The sequence below is a fragment of the Mercenaria mercenaria genome, chromosome 9 (genome assembly GCF_021730395.1).
Source record: "Mercenaria mercenaria strain notata chromosome 9, MADL_Memer_1, whole genome shotgun sequence".
In the NCBI taxonomy this organism is placed as follows: Eukaryota; Metazoa; Mollusca; class Bivalvia; order Venerida; family Veneridae; genus Mercenaria; species Mercenaria mercenaria.
In genome coordinates, this window is record NC_069369.1 from 51137369 (window position 1) to 51165032 (window position 27664).

The 27664-nt window shown below is 33.5% G+C and overlaps 1 protein-coding gene across 4 annotated transcripts; it reads right to left on the reverse strand.

Annotated features, from left to right (window-relative positions):
- Positions 1 to 3944: 3944 nt before the first annotated feature.
- Positions 3945 to 26762, reverse strand: LOC123547106 (mucin-like protein). Of its 4 annotated transcripts, XR_008372423.1 has the most exons (7): positions 26057 to 26757; positions 13237 to 13416; positions 11919 to 12086; positions 11480 to 11647; positions 10037 to 10204; positions 8725 to 9030; positions 3946 to 5281 (listed from the first exon to the last, which is right to left on the reverse strand). XR_008372423.1 is itself a non-coding variant. In XM_053551391.1 (6 exons), exons 1-6 carry the CDS (start codon positions 26376 to 26378, stop codon positions 8965 to 8967), a joined length of 1047 nt encoding a protein of 348 aa, XP_053407366.1. In that variant the 5' UTR covers positions 26379 to 26758; the 3' UTR covers positions 3946 to 8964. The 4 variants fall into 4 exon arrangements, 3 of the variants coding, with proteins under 3 accessions (XP_053407367.1, XP_053407366.1, XP_053407368.1); XM_053551391.1 differs by having other exon boundaries at positions 3946 to 9030; positions 10062 to 10204; positions 26057 to 26758; XM_053551393.1 differs by lacking the exon at positions 26057 to 26757 and adding an exon at positions 16383 to 16944 and having other exon boundaries at positions 3946 to 9030.
- Positions 26763 to 27664: the final 902 nt, after the last annotated feature.

Genomic DNA, 27664 nt, shown 5'->3' on the forward strand with positions numbered 1-27664 from the left:
GAGAACGCGGTCTAATCTGGAAGCAGGAAGGACGTAGTAATGATGTAACTAAAACCTAGTATGACATAGTACAAGCGTGGTGCGGACGGGAAAGGCTGTATGGCGCGCTCACTGCGCTGTCATTGGGTTATCATTGCGTTCTTGCTACGTCAATGGAGTTCTTACTACAACTTATCTACGCTTGTGTGCTATGACCATGCTACGTGCATGCCACATTGTAGTATACCGCATCAGGTTATTAATACGTTCTTTCGGTTCTTAACACATCTATGTCACGTTTGCAGCAGGTTCTCACCATGATTGGTTCAGATTCTGAAAACTGAGTATGAATACTGGATCCAATTCCCAATCACTTCGTTTTCAATCAGCAATGGGTATCGAACATCATCAGGAATTGCCACATAATCATGGACTCGGCAGCACTGGCAGCTTGTAGTGGACTTTTGGACCTCCGTATATCCTTCACACTGCTTTTGCTTATTCCACCGCAGTCTCTCTATAAGACTGCTCTTTTTTCTTTATTGGGGCATTGGGGTGGGGTGTGGGGTCGTCGTTTATTGTAAGTTATGATTGTTGAGTGTAGATGCGGACACAATTATGTCAATATAACTTGCAGAAGGAATGAAAAAAAAGAGGCGCATGGCGTAGTATTTATAAGTAGCCGACGAATGCAGTGAAAAGGTGATAAGCATATGGTTAAAGCATGGTAAGCGAGAGGTGCAATCTGACTGATCGTACTAAGAATGTAGTAAGAACACACTGGACATGAAGAAGCGCATGGTAAGAAAATTAGTGTTAGACGCCTAAGAACCTGGCAAGGATATTAAAAGCGCGCAGTATGAACTTTAGAACTGCACATTTTTCGAGTTTGATCCCCGTCCCCACCGCGTCAAAATTTTCAGGAAGCAGTATAATCTTCATGGTCTTTGCCTGAGAGTGATCAGGGCATTAGTGACTGTACATTATATGCTTATGACATTAAACTATAAAACCATTGTTATGGCACAATGTGCTACAATTTGACAAAAACAGAATATTACAGGAACATGCAAATGTAAATTTGATTACGCTGATCAACCGGCAATGACTTTTTCCCAAAGAATCATGATGATCTGACAGGCCAGGGATGTTCACATGGTCTATCACACTAACATAATTAATGAATTATATAGTTTTATTAAGTGTCATTAGTTCTCTTAGTGTAAATAAATTGAAATGAATACAGCAACACTTACAAATTCTGAGTCACGAAAACTAATGACAAAGTGAAACACATGTCATTTATTCACTAATACACATTACAGACTAAAACTTCGTTTGCTCAAACTCTGATGATTCGAACACCATTCTTCAATTAATCTATCGTCAGGTCCCAAACAAATTCCTTTATAATATATTTTTCGATCACTCATACTACCGATAATTCGAATAAATTTAGTCGGTCCTGATGGGTTCCAGTTACCGAAATTCGAATGTATTTATAATTAATTAATTTAAAATTGTTGTAAAGTTCTGCACAGGACTGTTGCCATTTTAAACATTCTTGATATGCCAGTTACCATTATATACTTAATTTTGATTCATATAAATGCATTATGACTTTTCTTCTGCTTAATAGCCATTTTATCCAAGGGAGACAACTTTTTTCATTTTTGTTGGAAGAGCGGTATTCTTGTTAATATAATATGTTTGGATTTATTCAGGCAGGTGGTTTTAGCTTAATCATATTGATGACTGTAAGTGTCAATAGAAATTTTATATATAATATTATGTATTTTTTATAATATATACATATATGGCGGCCATCTTGGATTTTTCGGCCATATTGGATTTTTCGGAGTGGGTCTCATCCTCATTTTTAGTATTTTGCCCTAAAGTAGTTATGTACCAAGTTTCATGCTTTTCCCATTTTCTGAAGTATTTTTACACCATTTTACTGTACTATAACTTAAAGTTAGTTTCAACACATTATGGTACAGAGAAAATATTTACTTGATTTTGTTTATCAAAACTTAATTCAGGTATGCGATGTGGAGACATTCACAACAAAAAAAGGACAAGTCCGTTATAAAACAGGCTGTACCAAATCGAAAGTAAGTTGTTTTTTTACATGCCAATTATTCTTACAAATAGGTTTCTGTGATAAAGGTTTTGTTCTCATGTTGTTCTTGTTTCCTTAAACAAAGTCAATAACATTTAAATTTTAACACTTGTATAAGATTTAAATATGTAAATTATATTGTTCAAATCGGAAAAAAATATATGAACATTATGTAATTAAATGAAAATGGTCGCAACTTTATTTCCATTGAGTAGACACAGCATATAGACAGGATACTGATAAGACATTTGTGCGAGTTGTGTAAGGGATTCCATTGTGAACTACTATAAGAAGCTTCCTGTTTCAAGAAGGTATAGTAAAACAAGCTAGGAAATCTTTATATTGCAAATAGAACATCGATGTTTGTTTGTCATGTGTGTCTATTTTTCAAAGTGGCGTACATTTCCTCTCTGTATATTTATGGATAAATATATGTAGCTGTAGGTATGGTTGGAAGGAAAATACGTTTGACATTTTGCAGGAAATCAGACTTTACGTTTAGATATTTGTTATTTTATGAAATGTAGCAATACATCATTCAGCAGCGACGTTAATGTCGACAACATTCTGCAAATTGTTTTGAGTGAAGCGCCTCTGATCTGTGTAACATTGTCGGATTAGGAAGTGAAGATTTACAAAAGGTTTAATGTCAACGTTTCGAAGTATTATATATTGTATTTAAATCCCCAGTGTAGTATATAACAGTATCACCGCAACAGAGAGTTTTATGTTTAATTTGTTACAAAAATCCCCCCAATGGTTTGAATGAAATACTTGACCAACGAAAAGTACAGTAATTAGAGAAAGTTCTTAAACTGAAACAAAAAAATGTCCTGTTAATACACGTATTCATCCAGACACATACTGAAGGAGTCGAGAGTCTTCCCGGTTACTCGTCAAAAGGCACGTTTTTTGTTCAGAATGTTGAATGTAAAATAACGTAATACTTTATTATATTGAAGACTGCCTGACCGGGACCAGAGAGGCCCTCTGTGTTATGACGTGCATTCATGTATAATATGAAATAATGCAAAACCACCAGCTTCTGTAATCCCTATGAAGTAAGTTCAGACCTTACATATCACAAATATTCTAGCAGTATCTCATAAATGTTTGAATCTTGGCTCTGTTAAACGTAAACTTACACTATAAGATAATCTAAAATTCCACAAAAGAGGTAAGGCTAATAGCAATTTTCTTCTGTTTGATAGAGTTCTTAAGATATATAAAACTTGTGGTGGACGGATAGCTCAGTGGTTTGCACACTGGTCTTCCAATCCTGAGGTCGGGGTTTCGATCCCCGGCAGCTACTCGGGAATTTTCAGAAACGCTTTTCAACTAGAGGTGTACTGGTCAGGAAGCCAGGCAATCCCTGCGTGTATCAGTGCACGTTAAAGAACCAGGCTGTCTATTTGCAATGAGCTAGGCTAAGTTAGCCGGACAAGCCTGTATCTGATTTTTGATCTCTCTATCGTGGAAGCTTTGTCTCACTCTGTCCCTCTGGTCAGATCGCTCTGTACTAGTAGAGGATGAATTATGCGCCCTGTGTGGCTGCATTTGAACTATGTAAAGCGCCTTTGAACGTGAAATTGATCATGAAAAGGGCGCTATATAAATCTGGTATAATAATAATAATACATTATGTCTTCTACCGCCTTTGGCATTTCTTAATTTAAACTTTATTGCAATAGAACTTCGCTGTGAAATAGCTTCGTGGAAAATACCCTCGAATAAATCTTGACAAACAGTCACGATTGTCCACTCCTTCGACTGCATGTGTAGTTACAAAACATTTAACAATATTCTTTTTGTAATTATTTATAGGACCTCAAGGGCTCTGTGGTTAATTGATCAGTTCAAAAATCTTCAACCACTTATCTTGAGGAAATAACTGTGTTTTAAGGGCCATCATATGACATTCTGTAACTAAGTTAATTGCCTTATTGTTTCATAACTGAATTTTAAAGTGTATAAAATTTAACGGCCACGTCAATGAACTCTTTAAGTTTCCAACAAAGAGAGATCTGTAAAGAGTCATCTGACATGTTAAAGGGTTATCATTGAACATTACAGGCTATCTAAGTACCTGTCAATCTTGTCTTTAGGATCTTGAGAGATGATAATAAGAAATGGACGGAAGTCTTTCCTTAAGTTCCTAGTTAGCATATAGATAGGAACGGAACAAGTTTAAGCTTTGACACTCAACTAATTCTTTGGGAAGTGACTATATAGAAGAACATTTTAATTTGACAATCATTTTTAGTGCGAAATTTAATGTTAAAAATATCGACAATTAACTTTGAAAAGAATTGTTAAAGAAATTCTGGAGATTTCTTTTATTTGAGAAAGAAGAATTTATCTATGTCGGTTATTGGACAGAAATAAATAAATTTGTTAACTATAGACAAAGTGCTTGAGTAATTAATTAATGATTTTACAAAGTTTTACATATATGAGTAAACTCCATACACGCAGCCAAATCATGACACAGTTGTACAATGTAGTGTGTCCACGTATTTTATGCGGTACAAATATCACTGACATGAAACTATTTAGAAGAACTGTCTGAAGAAAGTACTAACAACACTTCTAATTATATACACAATTTATAAATTCTCACGGACAATATACATACTTACATTTTTAGTTCTAAGAGGCAAGTGTCACTAAAATCTAGGAAAGAAAGCTTTTTTTCAGATAAAATGAGTTTGTTTTCCTAGGGAAACAGTCGATGTTCAAAAGAAGAAACAAACTAAATAAACACTACAATACTAAATTGTCAGCTATTCTTGCAGGAACGTTTTGTCACGGAATAAGATATGCTTTCTTTACGTAGCACCTCTTGTATTATGTTAAACACTTATCAGATTATGTTTACCATGAGGAATTTGAATAGCTACCTGCAATCTAAATAATACCATTTACTCATTAAGTGCTTAAATACGAGACCACGCGTTTTATGATTCCATTAAAAGTTTAAAATAACTATTCTGTAGTATAAATCAAATTCTGTTCTTCTTATATCTTTTGACATACTAACATTTTTACAGTGTCTCTCTTTAAAACGATCAGACAGAACTGGGACCCATTCCAGTAATTCCATGTCAAGGTCCACTCCAATTTGCCAGCACTGTTGTGAGAATTATCATTGCAATTTTCATTGCAATGTTACAGCTCAGTCTGAAAGTGGAGCAGCAATATTAGTTGATGAGAACAAAATCTCACTTATAAATAAATTGACAGTAAATATTGATTTCTAATTAGAAAATATAAACATTATACAAAAATTTAAGGTAAAATCAAATACAAGCGTTTACGACTTAGTGTATTAAATTTAATACTATCTATAATAAAGTACATGTAAAAGATTATACTGTAATCTCCTAACCGTGTTGCGCTCAATATCTACATTCTACTTTCTTCTAGGATGACTACAGCCATGCAGATGACTCAATGGATTGTCCAAAATGACTTGTCGTAGATTACTGTATTGATATGATCGACTTCCCTACTTCTTTTTCTTTTTAAACATACATTATGATGACGATGGTGAAAAAAAATTCCTCTCCATTTAAAGACTCACCACTACCTAGTGACCCACTTTTCCGCACATAAACTTCATGTAAATCAATCTGATAATACCGGTAAAATAAACTTTACTACAAGATGATAGACGGAAGGTTTATGCCCTTCCTTAATTAATGTGTTTTTACAACTTCATATGCAAAGTTATTTAGTCAATCTCTTTTCAATATAGTTTTAAATCATATATGAATAACTGTCTTGCACCGTACAAACAAAATGAGATCTAAACTTTACTAAATATATCAAGTGATTGGCATACTGCTACATTGATTCAATAACTTGTGGAGAGATTAAACACATTGTCTTGGCCTAATATATGTCACTGTCAATGTGTAACGAGTTACTTATATTTCTCAATTTTCTATGCCGATCATGTATAATCACCATTAAATTTTGGAGCGTCTTGAAACTGGTAAACAGCGCATGGCCAACAGGAAAAGCCAAAAAACTTAGTAAGACATATGATTAAGGTTGTTATATTACCCACACCAGCTTCTGAAAATAGACAGATGCTCTCTTCTTTTTTATGTCATTCAATAGCTTGCCAGGGATCTCCAAAAGGCGAGTTTTTAATGAAAGTAAGCTCATATAATAAAAAATTCAAGTTCACAGTTGATCGTACAAATAAAAATGTTTACAACAACTGGTCGCTATTTTGAAAATTTAGGTGTTTAATTAGTCCAATTGTAAGATTTAAAAAAATATGAATATCTTTGTTTATAAAATACTTTAATTTTGCTTTATTTTCAACGGCTTTATATTTGAAATTTCGCGAGTCAGATTTAAGCTTGGAAAATGGAAATGTGAAAATAAGTATGAATATGCGACTGGTGATTATCAAAAGACGGAGCGAGAACAGCTAAATATATTTTCTCAGTTTGATAATGAACCCTGACTTACCATTTGCATTTACGTCAATTTGTTTTGTATGAAATAGTCATAATTTTTTAATCAAAAGAATTGCTGAAACAAGCAATAACCAAAACCATGTTTTTTTTTCTTTGACACCATTTAGCATTTTTACACTTGCGATAAATGCTAGAGTGTAAATTTAATCAGTTGACTCTGTTATTGATGATATATATTTACAAAGAGATACATTAAATGAACAATATGCGGATCGGTATCCCAAAATATTTACAGATAATATATATTTTCTTCAGGCATAAAGGTGTGCTAAAACTAAACTAAGAGTGTGCGTTCCCAATATGTATTTTACATGTATATAAAGCTTTTTAATCTTTATGCGATGCCCGTTAATTATAGCAATCATCAAAAATTATTTTGATACAAATTAAATGTAAATAAGTAGATGCAGACATATATAACAGGAACAGAGCACCTAAACAGTTATAGAGCCATGTATCGCAAAGTAGGCCCGCAACAAAAAAGAAACTGTAAAGGAAAAATATAGTAGACGGGTTGCTTCAAAATCCAACAATTGCATTTCAATTGTATGCAAAATACAAAAAAAGGGTAATGGGTATACAAAAGGGTGGGGTTGTTTGCGGAAGGGGAAAAACAATTATAAATATTGAAAAGGGAAAGCCACGTTCCTAAAATGCAGACTCCCTACACCGTAAATCACAATAACGCAAAAACTCACAGACACACACACAAAAACGCACACGCATACGCACGCACCCCCCCCCCCCCCCCCCCAACATAGATAAACAAACAGACAAGCAAGAAAATCAGTGTACATCACAGGTATGTACATTTAAAATAAATATTTAACATGTCTATGCATACTGCCACACTAATATAGAGTTAAAGAGGCTATACATTGTATTAGCATAACATAGCTACACAGCCATATGACTAAGGTACTTTCTAAGGTAACACCACGTGCAAATTAAATGATTGGTTGACTGCAACACTGCTGTATTTTATGATAAAGTATACAACAAATTAGATTGTACATCCATATACTGATTTATAGTTATAAACATTCAATTCATTAAATGTGTATAATAAATTACAATTATCGACCTAATTAAAATAAATCATGGAAAAGATATTGCTCCCAGTCTACAGCAATCTAAATACAATTTGCACAGCTGTACTTATTCAGATACGAATTGAAAAGTTTGGGAAACACTGTTACTCATGACAACTACAACATATGGTACTGTTTTAAAAATTGCTAAAACTGATTTATCTAAGAAACTGAGATGATTGACAGGTGCACAAAAAGTACTCTAGTAAAAATATTGTAAAATACGTATCATCTTTTGATCAGATTAGAATTGAACAGATTAATACATTTTTCCAAATATCCTGTAGACAAATTTTCTTAGAGGAGTAATAATAATTGCCTTTATAAAATATTATCACTTGGAGCTTTGTTAATGGATCTCAAAAAGGTTTTGAAACTTGTTAAGATACAGTAAGTTAGGTCTCAGATATGACTCATTTTACATATTTCTTAAATACAACAAATTATTTCTAACCTTTGTTATTTCTAATATCCTTGTCAGTTCTTATTTAAGTATTTAAGGTTTTAAGATTCACTTAAGCTACTAAAATCTCCTGGATATAATTCATTCACTTAGTTTGCAAGTAGCTGCTGTCTTTCCAACATGTGCACAGGCCAGTCAAGCAATACTTGCTTTTCAATTTCCCGCTTATGTTCTGGTGTGTAAGTGCAATGCCCTGTTTATATCCTCAGTGGGGTACCGCTCCGCCTGAATTTAGCTAAATATGATCTGTAGGCAAATGGCGCATTAATTTCACAATAATTTTCCTTACGAATTCTTAAAAAGCTTGTACGTTCTAAGCTTACTTATGGTTTATCCACACTGAATGTGTTCATGAATTAACACCTTATCTACTGATTTATAAATTTATTTTATGAAAACGGTAAATCGAAATATGTGTGAAAATTAAGTAATTTTATCTTTTCGTGTAATTGGTTCCGTTCTGGTTTTCCGTTAATCATAAATTCCTCTACGTTTTGTGAATGAGGATCCCAGAAAAGGAGTTCCAATCTTTGTCGTTTTGGAACAAATAACTACTTTCAATCCAAACTTTCTCACCTTCTTGAACGGACGCAACTGTGCTGAACGATGTACATTTTCCATCAGTTTTATTTGATGGTGTTCTATATTCTCCGCTTGCAATAGACTCTCCTTCGATTTTAATGGCGTAATCTACATCCTTTCCTACTGCTGTACAAACTTGCCCGTTGAACTGGTAAAGTCCATTGAATGGAGCGGTAAAGATTCCATTACTTTAATTGTAAGCTTGCCCTTCATTAAGTAATATCCTAGTAAATATTACAGTGTGGCTTTCGTTATATCCCGTGACAGAGGACTCATATACGTTAAATGCAACGCGAGTTTCTGAAATTACAACAATAAAAGAATGAATGAACTGCCACTACAATTCATTAATTGAAGCGGGTTATGTCCTTAATATCAAAATAAAAATGAAATAGTTTTCTCTTTAAGAACAAGTAAATATGCTGTTTCTGTGAAACACATTTGGAACGACAGGACTGGTTTCTTCTTATAGGGAAGACATTTTGACATGAAATACATACCAAGAATGAAACTGTAATCATCTACGCATATGATTACTTCTGTTATAAAAGGTCAATCTCTACACGAACTTAATTTATAAAATTGATTTAATTTCAGAAAAGTACATATATCAAATAAGAAGTAAGAATTCAATAATATTTACACAATGTAAGTAACTATTTTACGATTATATTATTAAGTACAGCTGAATTCCTTCTATGTCACATCATATTTCTATTGCGTGACAAGCGCCTTTGTTTGTGTTGCTACATTTATTACGTGTACAAGTAGGTTTTAGCTTACAAGACTATTGTCAAGCAATAAAATATCCCCATTGGTAGGGGCATTTGCCATATTTGCTATCATAGGAACCACAATTTTATATTGAAATTTAATTGGAATTGAATTATCTTCAATCTTCAAATCGTCTTCTATCTATAAGTTAGGTTTCATGGGAAAAAAACTTGCACTTGTTAACAAGGGATCTGTCCTTTGTGGTGAATGATGTACAGATAGATAGACGAACAGATTGATAAATGAATCACATCACATCAAATAAAATTAAAAGGTTCTACATATTGTTTCTTGCCTTTGTCCCGGGTTTCATCAAAAATATTTTGCACTTTAAAGTTATGACAGAATCCTTCATTTGTGACTGACCGAAGGAAGGACAGACATATATACGAATGGATGGACAAACGGAACAAATAAAATAATGCACATGTTTTACACATTGTTTTCTACCTATTTATTACTTTAATGAAAAGACAAAGCATTGTCCCTTCAATATGATCGTTTTTAAAAGAAAGTGTCATGAAAATAATACCACTGCATGGCTCTCTTCCACAAACCTCTGTTTGCGTGTTATCCCCTTCGCAAAAACTACCCGACGGTGAGGGTCTAGGACGAGTACAAGTTCTTAATCTTGATTTAAGTCCAACGTCGCAAGAAGCACTGCAACTTCCCCAACTTCCCCAAGCTGACCAACCTCCGTCTATAATAGAATAAGTCAGTGTAAGAGGTGCAACTAACACTGATATTTGAAATTATAGGCTTTCAAATAACAGTTGCTATATATTAATTGTCTCAAAAGCAAAGATGCAAGAATACAGCAATTACTCTCAAACTGAAAAGTCTAATTGATCACTCTATTGATCTAATTCCTTCCCTTCGTTAGTTCCGTAGTAAGAACGTACTTGCTTCACAAATCAGCATTTATTTCTATGTAATAAAACTACACACTAAAACAAGGTTTAAACATACACAATATAAGTTGTCTGTCATATGAATAGGACGTCGAGATTCTTTAAGGGTGAGACGTGAAATGTTATCCGATATTTAGAAGCTGCAGAAAGATAATAGAGGTCATCATTTATAAATTCTAAAACAAAAAAATGAATCATATTCAATAATTTCTAAGAAACTATTTTACAAGTATGATATAGAGAACAGCTGAATTCCTTCTACGTCACATCATATTTCTATTGCGTTACAAGCGTTTTGTGTGCGGTGCTATATTTATTACATATGAATTCAGTGTTGTTATATTTTCTGGTACTTTGGGAACATGGAATCAATTCAATGTATGTACAATAGAGTTCCGCTAAAGCTGGTGCAAGGGGGCATGAGAGGTGTTGCACATTTCATTACCTCTCATGAACAGACTCATGAAACCGAGTCTGCTATTACTCTGCTTGGTTGCATTCTATGCTTCCAAGTGATCTTTTTACAGATATAATGTACAAGCAGGTTTTTAAACTTTTCCTACCGGGAGGGGTATTTGCCATATTTTCTGTCATAGAAACCACAATTTTAAATTGAAATTTAATTGAAAAACCCGAAATATCTTCAATCTTCAATTCAATTACTATCTAAAGTCAGGTTTCATGGGGAAAAAAGTCTTGCACTTGCAACGTTGACAAAGGATCTGTCCTTTGTGAGTCACTGTGACTGATGCACATATATATAGACGAACCGGCGGATAAATGAATCACATCACATAAAATAAAACGTTCTAATATTGCTTTCTGTCTATGTCACGGGTTTCATGAAAAAATCTTTTGTACTTCAAAATTTTGACAGAAAACACCATTTGTGATTGACAGAAGGAAGAATAGACAGATATACGAACGGATGGGCAAACGGAGAAAATAAAATAATGCACATGTTGTACACATTGTCTTCTACCTATTTATTACTTTAATGAAAAGTCAATGCATTTTCCCTTCATTATGATCGTTTTTAAAAGAAAGTGACATGAAAATAATACCACTGCATGGCTCTCTTCCACAAATCTCTGCTTGCGTGTTATCCCCTTCGCAAAAACTACCAAACGGTGAAGGTCTAGGACGAGTACAAGTTCTTAATCTTGATTTAAGTCCAACATCGCAAGAAGCACTGCAACTTCCCCAACTTCCCCAAGCTGACCAACCTCTGTCTATAATAGAAGGTGCAACTAACACTGATATTTGAAATTATAGGCTTTCAAATAACAGTTGCTATATCTTAATTGTTTCAAAAGCAAAGATACAAGAATACAGCAATTACTCTCAAACTGAAAAGTCTAATTGATCACTCTATTGATCTGATTCCTTCCCTTCGTTACTTCCGTAGTAAGAACGTACTTGCTTCACAAATCAGCATGTGTCCCTTCAATATGATCCTTTTTAAAAGAAAGTGTCAAGTTATGTTTGAAATATAAATAATACCACTGCATGGCTCTCCGCCACAAATCTCTGTTTGCATGTTATCCCCTTCGCAAAAACTACCAAACGGTGAAGGTCTAGGACGAGTACAAGTTCTTAATCTTGATTTAAGTCCAACGTCGCAAGAAGCACTGCAACTTCCCCATCTTCCCCAAGCTGACCAACCTCCGTCTATAATAGAATAAGTCAGTATAAGAGGTGCAACTAACACTGATATTTGAAATTATTGGCTTTCAAATAACAGTAACTGTTGCTTTATCTTAATTGTCTCAAAAGCAAAGATGCAGGAATACAGCAATTACTCAAACTGGAAAGCCTAAATTGATCTTGTATCAGTAATCCCTCAAATAGATGTATATTAGAAATGATTTCGTTATTACAAAATCTACTTAGATTGATTTGTTAAATAATTAAGACATTAGTGTTTTAGTTTTACTTAGTTGCATTAAAAATGAGCATTTATCTTACGTTTGATCGGACGTTATGATAGCATCTAATAGTACCTATAAGAATCACTCCATTGACCTAATCCCTTCCCTTCGTGTCTACCGTTTTTTCTATGTAATAAAACTACATACTAAAACAAGGACTCAACATTCAAAAGATAAGTTGATTGTCATATGAATATGACGTCGAGATTCTTTAAGTGCGGGACGTGAAATATTATACTTTTCCGATATTATATGAAGAAGCAGCTGGGCCATGATGTGTCATGCTATACGCATTTAGTCATTTCGGTTTTAGAGACGCATTTTAACGGTGTACTAGACCCAACATCTTATTTCAAAATATATACAATGTCTACATCTAGTTTATTTAAACATAAAAGCAACAAGTTCATGTGTATTAACAGTACTATGCATTAGACTTAAAATAGTAACTAAACAGCTAAAACTGGAAGTTTTTTTACTAAACGGCTGTTACAGCATGTCATTTAATTATGAATGTAGCTCTACATACACAATAAATTATTTTTTTTAGAAAAGTTTGATGAGGAGTTTGGTCACTTGAAGTAAATATCTAAAGATTAAATATTTTTAAAATTAGTAAAATATCTTTAATATTATATCAACATGCAAAACATATCATTTACAGTGACAGAAGTGAACAGTGAAAAATACTAAGAATTATGTCATGGTCGACCTGACCACGTGTGTTTCGTGTCAGATCGTGACGTATGTCAAAGTCAGGGTTATATTTGGTGTCAATAGTCAGAAGTTATTACATATTAGTAAGTAATTATTAGATTAAGGAATTGTTTGTTTCTTTAGCTGAAGCCATGACGGCTTTATCTTGGTTGCAGATGTATTTCAAGACCTACTTGAACAAGGTCCAGGCATGCACAATCTGTGTTCGTTGACTTCGCCAAGGCACTGACGGCCATCTCCTAATGGAGCAGGACTTGAACAGTTCCGATGACGTGTCTGCAATCCTACACCACATGTAGTTGAGCAGGCCTCCCATGATCCCCAGTCACTCCAGGACCCGTCCACTGCCTCGGCTGTTTGCAAAAAATACTTCGTTGTAAGATAAAACAGTATCAAAAATAAGAAACATCACGATAGGAGTATTGGGTATAAACATAAATTATAAAATATGATCGCGACAGTTACGTAGTATATGTCAATAGATTTGATCTTGATGTATAAGAATTTAAAGGCACTGACCTTCAGATTTTGGCCAAAAAATATGCTTGATTTTAATTGAAATTTGGTCAAATTATGAACATTCGCACATGAGTTTTTGTTTCTAAACTTCCCTCAAGAACAAAAGCGTGCCCGTAATGGGAACAGGCCCGGGTCGCCGCGGCAATAAATAGTTTCTTGCGGTCTTGACCAATACACTACAGAGAAATATGTAATTGACGATCGTTTGATATAAAGCTTTATAATTAAGGCGGTTTGTCTCCAGTACCCCGTTACAAACGCTAGAAAAAGCTAGTACCATAAGATATAATCTATCAGTAACTAAGCTTCAAGGCCTTTTTAATAAATATAGCAATATTCTTCTGATATCTAAAAAACTATTTTATTTTGTTGTCGAACGATCTGGAGGTCAGTGCCTTTAACAAAAATTAAAATTTTAATTAAACTTCTCGTTTTTTCTACTTCCTTATATGACCCAATTAAGCAGATTAATGTATCATTTAACAAATGATTTGTTATTCATAGTATTTTCCTGTTAAAACATATACTTATAAACGACAAAACTTGATATCAGTTAACAGCGAAAACATATGGCAAAGTAGGTGTTGCATATCAAAAGTAATAAAGGTTGCTGTGTCCCGCGTTGTCATTTTATAATGATTGTACTCTGTCATTCATATTCCATGTAATTATTTACAGGTTTTTAAGTAATCGTAGACTTGTACATAGTATATCATTGTTATTTCAATTGGGAATTAATGATAACTTGTTACTATGTTACAGTTGCAATAAATATATTATATAAAAGAAAGAGAAGTTGAGATTTTAAGTTATTTACCTGTACGCTCATCTACATATTGCATTATATGCTTGAAACATCATTTCTAGTTGAGCGAGTAATATTTGACAAAATTCAAACACTGATATTTGGTATGTATTCGCCGAAAGCAATACAAAGTAACAAACACAATCTTCGCCTAAGCATGTCTTCATAGCATATAAACTACTTATACACACTTTTCGAAATCAATAATAATAAACAAAATTCATTGTGCCACTATTCTGTGTTCATTTGACTATGTATTTTACACACTTCTTTGTAAAACATATGCCCAACGTCCACTGCCAACATGTGTTCAGAATGAATCGTGTAACCGTAAGTCGCAGGATTGTGAGTATTGTGGATGGAATGGATGCAAACAATAAGCTGTTTTTCTATCAATATATGACAGGTTTTGTCATGTTTGAAATGTGCTTAGTATGTTCTGTGAACGTTTCTGCGAGACATGAAACTTGCTTTGCTTGAGTATTAAGATTGTGAACTTCCGGTGAATGACAAAAATATACAATTGTTGACAAAAAATGTAACGTTCAGAGTCACACTAATATGTTTCTTCATCCATTAGAAAGGAACCATTCTTGTGCATTGAGAATGAGTTTTGATGTCCTTATTACCAACAATTAACTAAAACAATATAAATTTTTATGTGACCCCAAAGAGCTCAACAAAACAATTTTCTATTACAACTGTGGTTATGAAATTTATTGTTATGTTACACACTTCAATGTACTAAAAGGTAGTTGCAAAACCAATGGATATAAAGAATTTAGAGATAAAACTAATTTTACAGAAACGTTATGACAAAATTTGCCAGGTGGTAAATGACTCCTGACATAATTAAAACTTTGCTGTTATTTCTGCCTTCCAGTTCGATTTTCTCAGAAAGGCTGTTCTATATTCTAGTTTACAACTGCTAAGTAAAAACAAACAAAGAACTGACTGTTAATTTGCTGTCCTTTTCTCTATCCAAATCCTGTAAGAATTACTGTTGTTTCAATCAACTGACACAAATTAGAGCCATTCACAAAATTTCAATTAGTCAAAACACACACACACACAGATATATATATATATATATATAAATATATTGATGATATATCTAATAAGAACATGCACTGGTAACAAAATTTCATTATCTATTGCGTTTTACAATAATACTAAGATATCATATCCGTGACGTGTCCTTAAATGTTCCAAAACGTAGCAATCAACAGAACATATATTTTATGTCGTCATGAACGATAGTTTTGGAATATAAAAGAAGTGATTGTACAAGTATTGCAAGATAATAGGTAAGGGTAGATTTGTCGGAAGCACAGAGCACCACAAACACAGCCACAGAGCCACGCATTTACAAAGTATGCCCACAAAAAAGAAGCTGTAACGGAAAAATATTATAGACGGGTTGCTTCAAAAATCCAACAAGTACATTTAAAATGTATGCAAAACATAGAAAAGGGGGAGGAAGGGGTAGGGGGGAGAAGGGGTAGGGAAATCACATTGCAATACTTTCGATACTGAACCGTCTATTGTATTAAAAAATAAAGTGTTTCTCTTGTAGGGGCAAACAAACAAGAAATACGTATAATATTTTGAATTGTGTGACACCATATCAATCTTAACGTATATTAGTCCAACATGAAACTTTACAAGCTACATCAATTATTGAGTATAAGATTACTGTATCTAGCCAATGTACATAGAACATAGAAACATTGTGTTAAATAATGCCTTTTTAATTTTGGACCTGCTCCTCTTAGAGTCCACGCAATACTTTCACATATTTAATATATTTATTAAAGCCTTTTTTTATCCATGTTGGATATATAATTGTGTTAGTTGTTATCTTATGTTTATCATATGAATACTGAAACGGTGACATGATTTGATATGAACTAAGCGCTATCATCAAAATGCTCTGTTTTGTTTGCTACCAAGAAGCTTGTTATGATTTGATGTCCATGATAATAATTAACTTACCTGTCAAATGAATGGTAAGAGCAATCAAAGAAACACTGCTCATTAACACACTCGACAAAACAAATATAAACATTACTTTCTGCCACGTCGTGTAGATGGCTACTTTAGAAGCGTCGGTCTTGTGTTCTTCTTTTGGTGCTGTTTGAAGTGTCTCACATTTTTATCTACGTCGTGAATTTGTCTTTTCAAAAACTGTTAAAACAACGTCGCCAGAGTTTATGTATAATTTTTCCTCTGAATGTGTGCCTTCCATGCTGCTTAAAACAACAGAGATTTCACATATGTATGTTAATGTTCCTTTTAGACTTATTAATTTCCATAACTTATTTGCGGTTTTATTACATTTACTTCCTTGGTAATTGTTTTAGTCTCTGGCCACTTGCAGTTTCGTAAAATACAAAGAGCAGTGTCAATTATGTTAACCTTTCTGTAAGGTTTATAAATTCCGTACGAATCTTTGATGTTTAAAGGAAGTTTGAATAAGAATGTAATATATTAAAAATAAAAATATTTCTTTGTTAAATCAGTACATTATTTAATAAATGAAGTGATACACTATTTGTCAACATCTTTCTCGATCTTTATACCAGTGAAAAAGGGAAGAGTTGCCAGTCTTAAACATGGTTATTTTTAAAGTTCAAACTTGGTTTGTATTTGTTCAATCACAAAATCTTCATCTACATTAAGTTTGATATGTATGTCCTGTTATGTATATATCATTCCCCATTTAGGCTTAACTTTATTGATGAGTTATTTTTATTGATTTAGTTTTGAGACATCTTGTAAATAAGTTTGTTATATTCTATGGTGTTCCGGAATGTTCTACCACAACACTTAAACAGGGTGTAATAGTTATTTTTAAAGTCCGGATTGTTCTTGGATTTTACAGAATTTTCTTGTAATTCTTAGTGTTACATGAAACCTACCATGATACATTAAATAGGGAGCTGTTTTAGGATAGAACTTAGAGAAATAGATCTTATTGAAAACTTTCCTGTATTTCGTAATAACAAATTATTACAAGTTTGGATATTTAACATTTGAGAGGCCTCCGTGGCCGAGTGGCTAAGGTCGCTGAATTATAACCACTTGCCCCTCATCAATGTGGGTTCGAACCTCACTCGGGGCGTTGAATTCTTCATGTGAGGAAGCCATCCAGCTGGTTACAAAGGGTCGGTGGTTCTACCAAGGTGCCCGCTCGTGATGAAATAATGCACGGAGGGGCACCTTGTGTCTTCCTCCACCATCAAAGCTGACTTTTTGACATTTGTAAGGTTCATATGTATTTTTATTGTTACTTTTATGAATAAAATTTTGTTATTGTTAATTGTTGCTGGTTTGTTTTTCTGTTACTTTTACTTACTGTAACAAGCAATTGTTACCCTTTACGTAATAGTCCAACTGTTAGAAAACAAAGATAAAGGGAGAAACCGGTGTCAAATGTAAAAAGTACTCGGGCAGTTTATCACTTTCATAATTTGATTTGTAACTACGGAAATACTTTCACGAAATTCATATGAATATCAGCTGATACAAAAGGCCACTCTTACAAAACACTTCTTTTTTATTTAGAAGGTTTCAATTGCGCCGCCCTCTTTCGGAAAAAAATGTAGGCGAAGCTTTTCAAAAATATGTAAAAATACAGTGTTTTACTTTATAAGGCACAATACGATAGTGACCCGTTTTCACTCACTTAAAGGTATACTTGACCCAAATGATTGACAATATGAATAAATACTATATACAGTTTATGTGAACATACAATTAACATGTCTGTGTGTTTTAACAGTACTACGCAGGGGCGGACACAGGATTTGCTGTTAGGGTGGACGTAAAATATTTGTAGTAGAGCAACTAGGGGGAGCCGCCCGCCCCCCCCCCCCCCCCCCCACACACCCATCACCCCCGGAAAGTATTGGAAACAATGGATCCATCTGGTGCATTCTGGGCGTTATGAGGTACTTTATTTGGTATTGAAAAAAGACAGATTTTGTGAGAAAATCATCCCAAATAACATGCTAATTATAGTTCATGTTTTATGACTTGTCAGACTTATTATTTCATACAGAAGAATGCACTTCATTGAAACTTTACATGTAAAAATTGTCAAACTGGACATTGCTTTTATCCCATGTCAATCAGTAAATCCACTAGCGTTATGAGAAAGGCATGTATAGTTAGTACGGCTATGATTTGAATAGGCTGAATAAATAATTTTTAATTAAGAGACCACAGTTGAAGTATTAATAACGAACATATTTGCATCATTTTTGATGATAGTTATGATATGATCATATTTAGATTTAACTAGCAACGTCTTCATGTTAATATTATACAGTACATTGATCAATGCATACTAGATTAATGACGGTGAAACATTCTATTACTTATATACTGGTATACACGGCGAGAAAAAAAATGAACGAAATTCCTTTGCGATGTTACATTGTTTAGTATTGAAGAATCACAAATTAATCCCATGTATAATTTATTTTCAAGACAGCCAATAACTAGTGTAGAACAGAATTTTGTCACTTCGGACGTGTCTGTTATTTGCCAAATATAGCATTTGCCGTTAAGTAGAATGTGCTCGTCATACCTATTTATTTGGCTAATGTCGTGATGAACTACTTGTTAAAACGTGAAGGTATTTCTTCGCTCTCTTGGTTTCTCATTTTTGATCCGACACCCCCACCTCTGCATATTTTATGTTGTCTTAACTTCTTTTGATCAGTTTGTTAGCATGTTTTGTTTTGTATCTGCCTTTTGGGAGGGTATTATTGACTTTTATTATAACAAGTACATAAAATCTAGATTGGCTCTGCTGAAGTAAAATTCTTTTTCATACCGTGTTAGAATGGTATCATTTATCTTGTTCCAGTGAAAACTTTAAGTTGTTTTTGCGACATTTACTAATGAATGTAATTCGAATATTAAGACTGTCATATGATTAACTCCCTGAGGCCGATATCGTAACATACCTGCTGCGGCGGGATAAGAATTACCACCTGACGTCGAAGAACATTATCTAACCTTATTATAATCACACTCGCATACGGTAAGTTGAAATCATGTAGGGAAACATTATTAACTTGGGTGTAAATTAGAATATACTTACAAAATATTCGAAGTTTGAACAAATATTTTTTAAATCCAATTGCGTCCGTAGCTTATATCCAAATAGAACAAAATTTTCACTTCTACATATTCACAATTTTAACACACCTACTGCGTTTAATAGATATTTGAACATTAAATTCCCATAAATAGAAATGCATCATTAACCATGAATATTTACATGAGCATTACTCGAAATTTACACCCGTTTTTGTGTGAGTATCAATGGTTTATTTTGATGTATAATCTATTTTTAAACATGTACACAAATGTTGTGTGTCACGCGCTGAGACAATTAAGTTGTAATATTTACATGCATCTTTGAATAATTATTAAATTTACAAACATGCGTTTATTTACATATATTGTTTTTGTATTTTATGAAACATGCATTGTGATGTTATTTTTTATCAATTTGTATCGTATGTGATGTAAGTGTACCAATATTTCAGCCTTCTAAAACTTAACATTTTCCGACCATTCATTTGTCTGATAATGGAATCGCATCGTCGGAATCATCATCCGACGGAACTGATATTTCAGAACCAGCATGATAATAAATAAACATTTTCTTCATTTTAAGAAAGATCTCTGGCCGACGACAATATTTTACTCTTTTGAAATACAGTATGAACGAAACATAGCGGAGATCGTCTTTTTATTTCATTTACATTACCGCATAGTTACAGACATTTATTTTAACAAGGGTACTAACTATTAGCACAACTAGTAATTATTACATCAAAGAAATAATAGCCAGTATGCAAAGTAATTTTGCTTTTGTCAAGATTATCAAAAATTAACAAGTACTTATCGCAATAATCATGATCTCGGTGCCGCGACTATACTCGTCAATCTCCGTCCTGGGGAGTCCTGATAACGCGCGTATTGTCGCATATCGACGCTGCAGGGGTAGAAAATATAACGCCTATAGTCGCATTTCGGCCCCAGGGAGTTAAATAGATTAAAGATGAATGATTTACTGTCTATAGGTTGTAACTGACACAAATTAGAGCCATTCACAAAATTTCAATTGTATATATATTTGTTTTGATTAATTGAAATTTTATATATATATTGATGACTTATCTAATAAGAACATACACTGGTAACAAAATTTCATTATCTATTGCGTTTTACAATAATACTAAGATATCATATCCGTAACGTGTCCTTAAATGTTCCAAAACGTAGCAATCAACAGAACATATATTTTATGTCGTCATGAACGATATTTTTGGAATATAAAAGAAGTGATTGTACAAGTATTGCAAGATAATAGGTAAGGGTAGATTTGTCGGAAGCACAGAGCACCACAAACACAGCCACAGAGCCACGCATTTACAAAGTATGCCCACAAAAAAGAAGCTGTAACGGAAAAATATTATAGATGGGTTGCTTCAAAAATCCAACAAGTACATCTTAAATTTATACAAAACATAGAAAAGGGGGAGGAAGGGGTAGGGGGTAGAAGGGGTAGGGGAATCACATTGCAATACTTTCGATACTGAACCGTCTATTGTATTAAAAAATAAAGTGTTTCCCTTGTAGGGGCAAACAAACAAGAAATACGTATAATATTTTGAATTGTGTATACTGCAGTTTACCATCTTAGATGAACTCGTTTGCAGAAAAAATGACACCATATCAATCTTAACGTATATTAGTCCAACATGAAACTTTACAAGTTACATCAATTATTGAGTATAAGATTACTGTATCTAGCCAATTTACATAGAACATAGAAACATTGTGTTAAATAATGCCTTTTTAATTTTGGACCTGCTCCTCTTAGAGTCCACGCAATACTTTCACATATTTAATATATTTATTAAAGCCTCTTTTTATCCATGTTGGATATATAATTGTGTTAGTTGTTTTCTTATGTTCGTCATATGAATACTGAAACGGTGACATGATCTGATATGAACTAAGCGCTATCATCAAAATGCTCTGTTTTGTTTGCTACCAAGAAGCTTGTTATGATTTGATGTCCTGTTATGTATATATCATTCCACCTTTAGGCTTAACTTTATTGATGAGTCATTTTTATTGACCTAGTTTTGAGACATCTTGTAAATAAGTTTGTTATATTCTATGGTGTTCCAGAATGTTCTACCACAATACTAATAAACAGGTTGTAATAATTATTTTTAAAGTCTGGATTGTTCTTGGTTTTTCCAGAATTTTCTTTTTATTCTTAGTGTTTCAAGAAAGTTCTGAAACCTTCCATGATACATTAAATAGGGAGCTGTTTAGGATAGAACTTAGAGTTATAGATCTTATTGAAAACTTTCCTGTATTTCGTAATAACAAATTATTACAAGATTGATTATTTAACATTTGAGGGGCCTTATTGGCCGAGTGGTTAAGGTCGCTGACTTCAAATCACTTGCTCTTCATCGATGTGGTTCGAGCCTCACTTGGGACGTTGAATTCTTCATGTGAGGAAGCCATCCAGCTGGTTACGAAAGGTCGGTGGTTCTACCCTAGTGCCCGCTTATGATGAAATAATGCACAGAGAGGCACCTTGTGTCTTCCTCCACCAGCAAAGCTGGAAAGTCGCCATATGACCTATAATTGTACCGACGCGACGTTAAACCCAACAAAATAAAATAAAAATTAACATTTGAATTATTTTCATTAAAATTGAGGATTTAAAAAGTTATCTTTGAAGAGAGGATTGATAATCATTGGACATACTTAAATACAGTTTTGATTTGTGAATAATTTGGAATTATTACTCCCTGGATTTGATCAAGACAGGATTTGGACTATTTTTGCACATTAGATTAGATTTTACGGCTTTTTGACATTTTTAAAGTACATATGTATTTGAATTGTTACTTTTATGAATAAGATTTTGTTATTATTAATAGTTGCTGTATAATAGTTTGTTTTTCTGTTACTTTTACCTACTGTAACAAGCAATTGTTACCCTTTGCGTAATAGTCCAACTGTTAAAAACAAAGATAAAGGGGGAAACCGGTGGCAAATATAACAAGTACTCGGGCAGTTTATCACTTTCATAATTTGATTTGTAACTACGGAAATACTCTTCCGAAATTCATATGAATATCAGCTGATACAAAAGGCCACTCTTACTTCCTTTTTATTTAGAAGATTTCAATTTCGCCGCCCTCTTTCAGAAAAAATGTAGGCGAAGCTTTGTAAAAATATGTAAACAGTGTTTTACTTTATAAGGCACAATACGATAGTGACCCGTTTTCACTCACTTAAAGGTATACTTAACCCAAATGATTGACAATATGAACACATACTATATACAGTTTCTGTGAACATACAATTAACATGTATGTGTGTTTTAACAGTACTACGCAGGGGCGGATACAGGATATGCTGTTAGGGTGGACGTACAATATCTGTAGTAGAGCAACTGGGGGGAGCCGCCCGCATCCTCCCCCCCCATCCCCACGGAAAATTTTGAAAACAATGGATCCATCTGGTGCATTCTGGGCGTTATGAGGTACTTTATTTGGTATTGAAAAAAGACAGACTTTGAAACAAAATTAACCCAAATAACATGCTATTATAGTTCATGTTTTATGACTTGTCAGACTTATTCTTGCGTACGTCTCGGAATCTCGGAATTTCTGAGCCCGATTTCTTAGGATTTTTATGGGGAGGGGTTACCAAGGGCTATTTAACATAAAAATGGTAAAGAGCGTTATAGGAGCTCGGGCAAACATTGTCGGATGTTATTTGCGCGAGCGTAGTGAGCGAGAAAATTGCATATTTTCTTCATCCAGAACAAAAGATAAATTAACTATGCGAGCGAGAAAAAAATGCATATTTGATATATTTTCACCCAGAACAAGAGATAAATTACGTATGCGAGCTAGCGAGGAAGAAAATGCATATTTTGCTCTTTTTTTCACCCAGACCCTATGCTCTGGCGATTTTAGGGTTGGGGGCGCCGGGTGCGCCCTCTCCCTGGATCCGCAAGTTCTACGTATCAGGTTTAAAATAGCACACACATGTATTGCTATACACACTTACAAATGTGCACTTAGATTCCAGTAACGACTGTTACTGCTTGACATTTAATTGCTATTACATGCACGTGTTTCTGTTGCAAATGTTCTAATGAAAAAATGAATGTAAAAAATGTTTCATGTTTTTGGGAGGTCAAGAAAATAATCGAACAGAGCAGAGAGCTGACGTCATTCAACAAAAATGTTTTTAACATTTCTTAATGATATAATTATTTGGTTCGTATTGCAATTGGTTTAAATGTTTCTGTTTGTGGATTTTATATTTTCTTTCTAATGAAAAATACAATTATTTGATATTTTTCACTGTGAAAATATCAGGTATATGTCATTCTAATATTTCGACAATTTACTAAAAAAGCATGTCATACATATTCTTTAGTTAGAAGACTTTGTTTCACCAACAACCAAAGTGATATAATGCGATAAGCGCGAAAGTATTGTAACTGTATATAAATAAAGAAAAAGACACAGTCGTTTCGCGCTCAGCCCTCGATATGAATGTTAGTGTACAGTTTGGGCAATAGAAATTAAATACCGAGTGCATTGTTGAGACCATCCCTGTTTTCATACCTAAGAATGCACTTCATTGAAATTTTACATGTAAAAATTGTCAAACTGGGCATTGCTTTTATCCCATGTCAATCAGCAAATCCACTAGCGTCACGAGAAAGGCATGTATAATTAGTAGGGCTATGATTTGAATAGGCTGAATAAATAATTTTTAATTAAGAGACCACAGTTGAAGTATTAATAACGAACATATTTGCAACATTTTTGAAGGCTAGGATAGTTATGATATGATCACTATTAGATTTAACTAGCAACGTCTTCATGTTAATATTATACAGTACATTGATCAATGCATACTAGATTAATGACGGTTAAACATTCTATTACTTATATACTGGTATACACGGCGAGAAAAAAAATTGAACGAAATGCCTTTGCGATGTTACATTGTTTAGTATTGAAAAATCGCAATTTAGTCCCATGTATAATTTATTTTCAAGATAGCCAATAACTAGTGTAGCACAGATATTTGTCACTTCAGACGTTTCTGTTATTTGCCAAATATAGCATTTGCCGTTAAGTAGAATGTACTCGTCATACCTATTTATTTGGCTAATGTCGTGATGAACTACTTGTTAAAACGTGAAGGTATTTCTTCGCTCTCTTGGTTTCTCCATTTTGATCCGACACCCCCACCTCTGCATATTTTATGTTGTCTTAACTTCTTTTGATCAGTTTGTTAGCATGTTTTGTTTTGTATCTGCCTTTTGGGAGGGTATTATTGACTTTTATTATAACAAGTACATAAAATCTAGATTGGCTCTGCTGAAGTAAAATTCTTTTTCATACCGTGTTAGAATGGTATCATTTATCTTGTTCCAGTGAAAACTTTAAGTTGTTTTTGCGACATTTACTAATGAATGTAACTGGAATATTAAGACTGTCATATGATTGAATAGATTAAAGATGAATGATTTACTGTCTATAGGTTGTAACTGACACAAATTAGAGCCATTCACAAAATTTCAATTAGTCAAAACAAATATATATATATATATTTGTTTTGACTAATTGTAATTATATATATATATTGATGATTTATCTAATAAGAACATACACTGGTAACAAAATTTCATTATCTATTGCGTTTTACAATAATACTAAGATATCATATCCGTAACGTGTCCTTAAATGTTCCAAAACGTAGCAATCAACAGAACAGATATTTTATGTCGTCATGAACGATATTTTTGGAATATAAAAGAAGTGATTGTACAAGTATTGCAAGATAATAGGTAAGGGTAGATTTGTCGGAAGCACAGAGCACCACAAACACAGTCACAGAGCCACGCATTTACAAAGTATGCCCACAAAAAAGAAGCTATAACGGAAAAATATTATAGACGGGTTGCTTCAAAAATCCAACTAGTACATTTTAAATTTATGCAAAACATAGAAAAGGGGGAGGAAGGGGTAGGGGGTAGAAGGGGTAGGGGAATCACATTGCAATACTTTCGATACTGAACCGTCTATTGTATTAAAAAATAAAGTTTTTTTCTCTTGTAGGACAAACAAACAAGAAATACGTATAATATTTTGAATTGTGTATACTGCAGTTTACCATCTTAGATGAACTCGTTTGCAGAAAAAAAATGACACCATATCAGTCTTAACGTATATTAGTCCAACATGAAACTTTACAAGCTACATCAATTATTGAGTATAAGATTACTGTATCTAGCCAATTTACATAGAACATAGAAACATTGTGTTAAATAATGCCTTTTTAATTTTGGACCTGCTCCTCTTAGAGTCCACGCAATACTTTCACATATTTAATATATTTATTAAAGCCTCTTTTTATCCATGTTGGATATATAATTGTGTTTGTTGTTATCTTGTGTTCCTCATATGAATACTGAAACGGTGACATGATTTGATATGAACTAAGCGCTATCATCAAAATGCTCTGTTTTGTTTGCTACCAAGAAGCTTGTTATGATTTGAAGTCCATGATAATAATTAACTTACCTCTCAAATGAATGATAAGATCAATTAAAGAAACACTGCTCATTAACACACTCGCCAATACAAATATAAACATTACTTTCTGCCACGTCATGTAGATGGCTACTTTAGAAGCGTCGGTCTTATGTTCTTCTTTTGGTGCTGTTTGAAGTGTCTCACATTTTTCTCTACGTCGTGAATTTGTCTTTTCAATAACTGTTAAAACAACGCCTGTTTGTTCATACAATTCAGTGTCAGCCTGTTCTACTCGATCATCCTGTGCACGAACTTTCAGGCGGGAGACAGTGTTTATGTTTAATTTTTCCTCTAAATGTGTGCCTTCCATGCTGCTTAAACAACAGAGATTTCACATATGTATGTTAATGTTCCTTTTAGACTAACTAATTTCCATAACTTATTTGCGGTTTTATTACATTTACTTCCTTGATAATTGTTTTAGTCTCTGATCACTTGCAGTTTCGTAAAATACAAAGAGCAGTATCAATTATATTAACCTTTCTGTAAGGTTTATAAATTCCGTACGAATCTTTGATGTTTAAAGGAAGTTTGAATAAGAATGTAATATATTAAAAATAAAAATATTTCTTTGTTAAATCAGTACATTATTTAATAAATGAAGTGATACACTATTTGTCAACATCTTTCCCGATCTTTGTACCAGTGAAATCGGGAAGAGTTACCAGTCTTAAACATGCTTATTTTTAAAGTTCAAACTTGGTTTGTATTTGTTCAATCGCAAAATCTTCATCTACATTAAGTTTGATATGTATGTCCTGTTATGTATATATCATTCCCCATTTAGGCTTAACTTTATTGATGAGTCAGTTTTATTGACCTAGTTTTGAGACATCTTGTAAATAAGTTTGTTATATTCTATGGTGTTCCGGAATGTTCTACCACAATACTGATAAACAGGTTGTAATAATTATTTTTGAAGTCTGGATTGTTCTTCGTTTTTCCAGAATTTTCTTTTTATTCTTAGTGTTACAAGAAAGTTCTGAAACCTTCCATGATACATTAAATAGGGAGCTGTTTTAGGATAGAACTTAGAGTTATAGATCTTATTGAAAACTTTCCTGTATTTCGTAATAACAAATTATTACAAGTTTGATTATTTAACATTTGAGGGGCCTCCGTGGCCGAGTGGTTAAGGTCGCTGACTTCAAATCGCTTGCCCCTCATCGGTGTGGTTCGAGCCTCACTTGGGACGTTGAGTTCTTCATGTGAGGAAGCCATCCAGCTGATTACGGAAGGTCGGTGGTTCTACCCTAGTGCCCGCTTATGATGAAATAATGCACGGAGGGGCATCTTGTGTCTTCCTCCACCATCAAAGCTGGAAAGTCGCTATATGACCTATAATTGTACCGACGCGACGTTAAACCCAACAAAATAAAATAAAAATTAACATTTGAATTATTTTCATTAAAATTGAGGATTTAAAAAGTTATCTTTGAAGAGAGGATTGATAATATTTGGACATACTTAAATACAGTTTTGATTTGCGAATAATTTGGAATTATTACTCCCTGGATTTAATCAAGAAAGGATTTGGACTATTTTTGCACATTAGATTAGATTTTACGGCTTTTTGACATTTTTAAGGTACATATG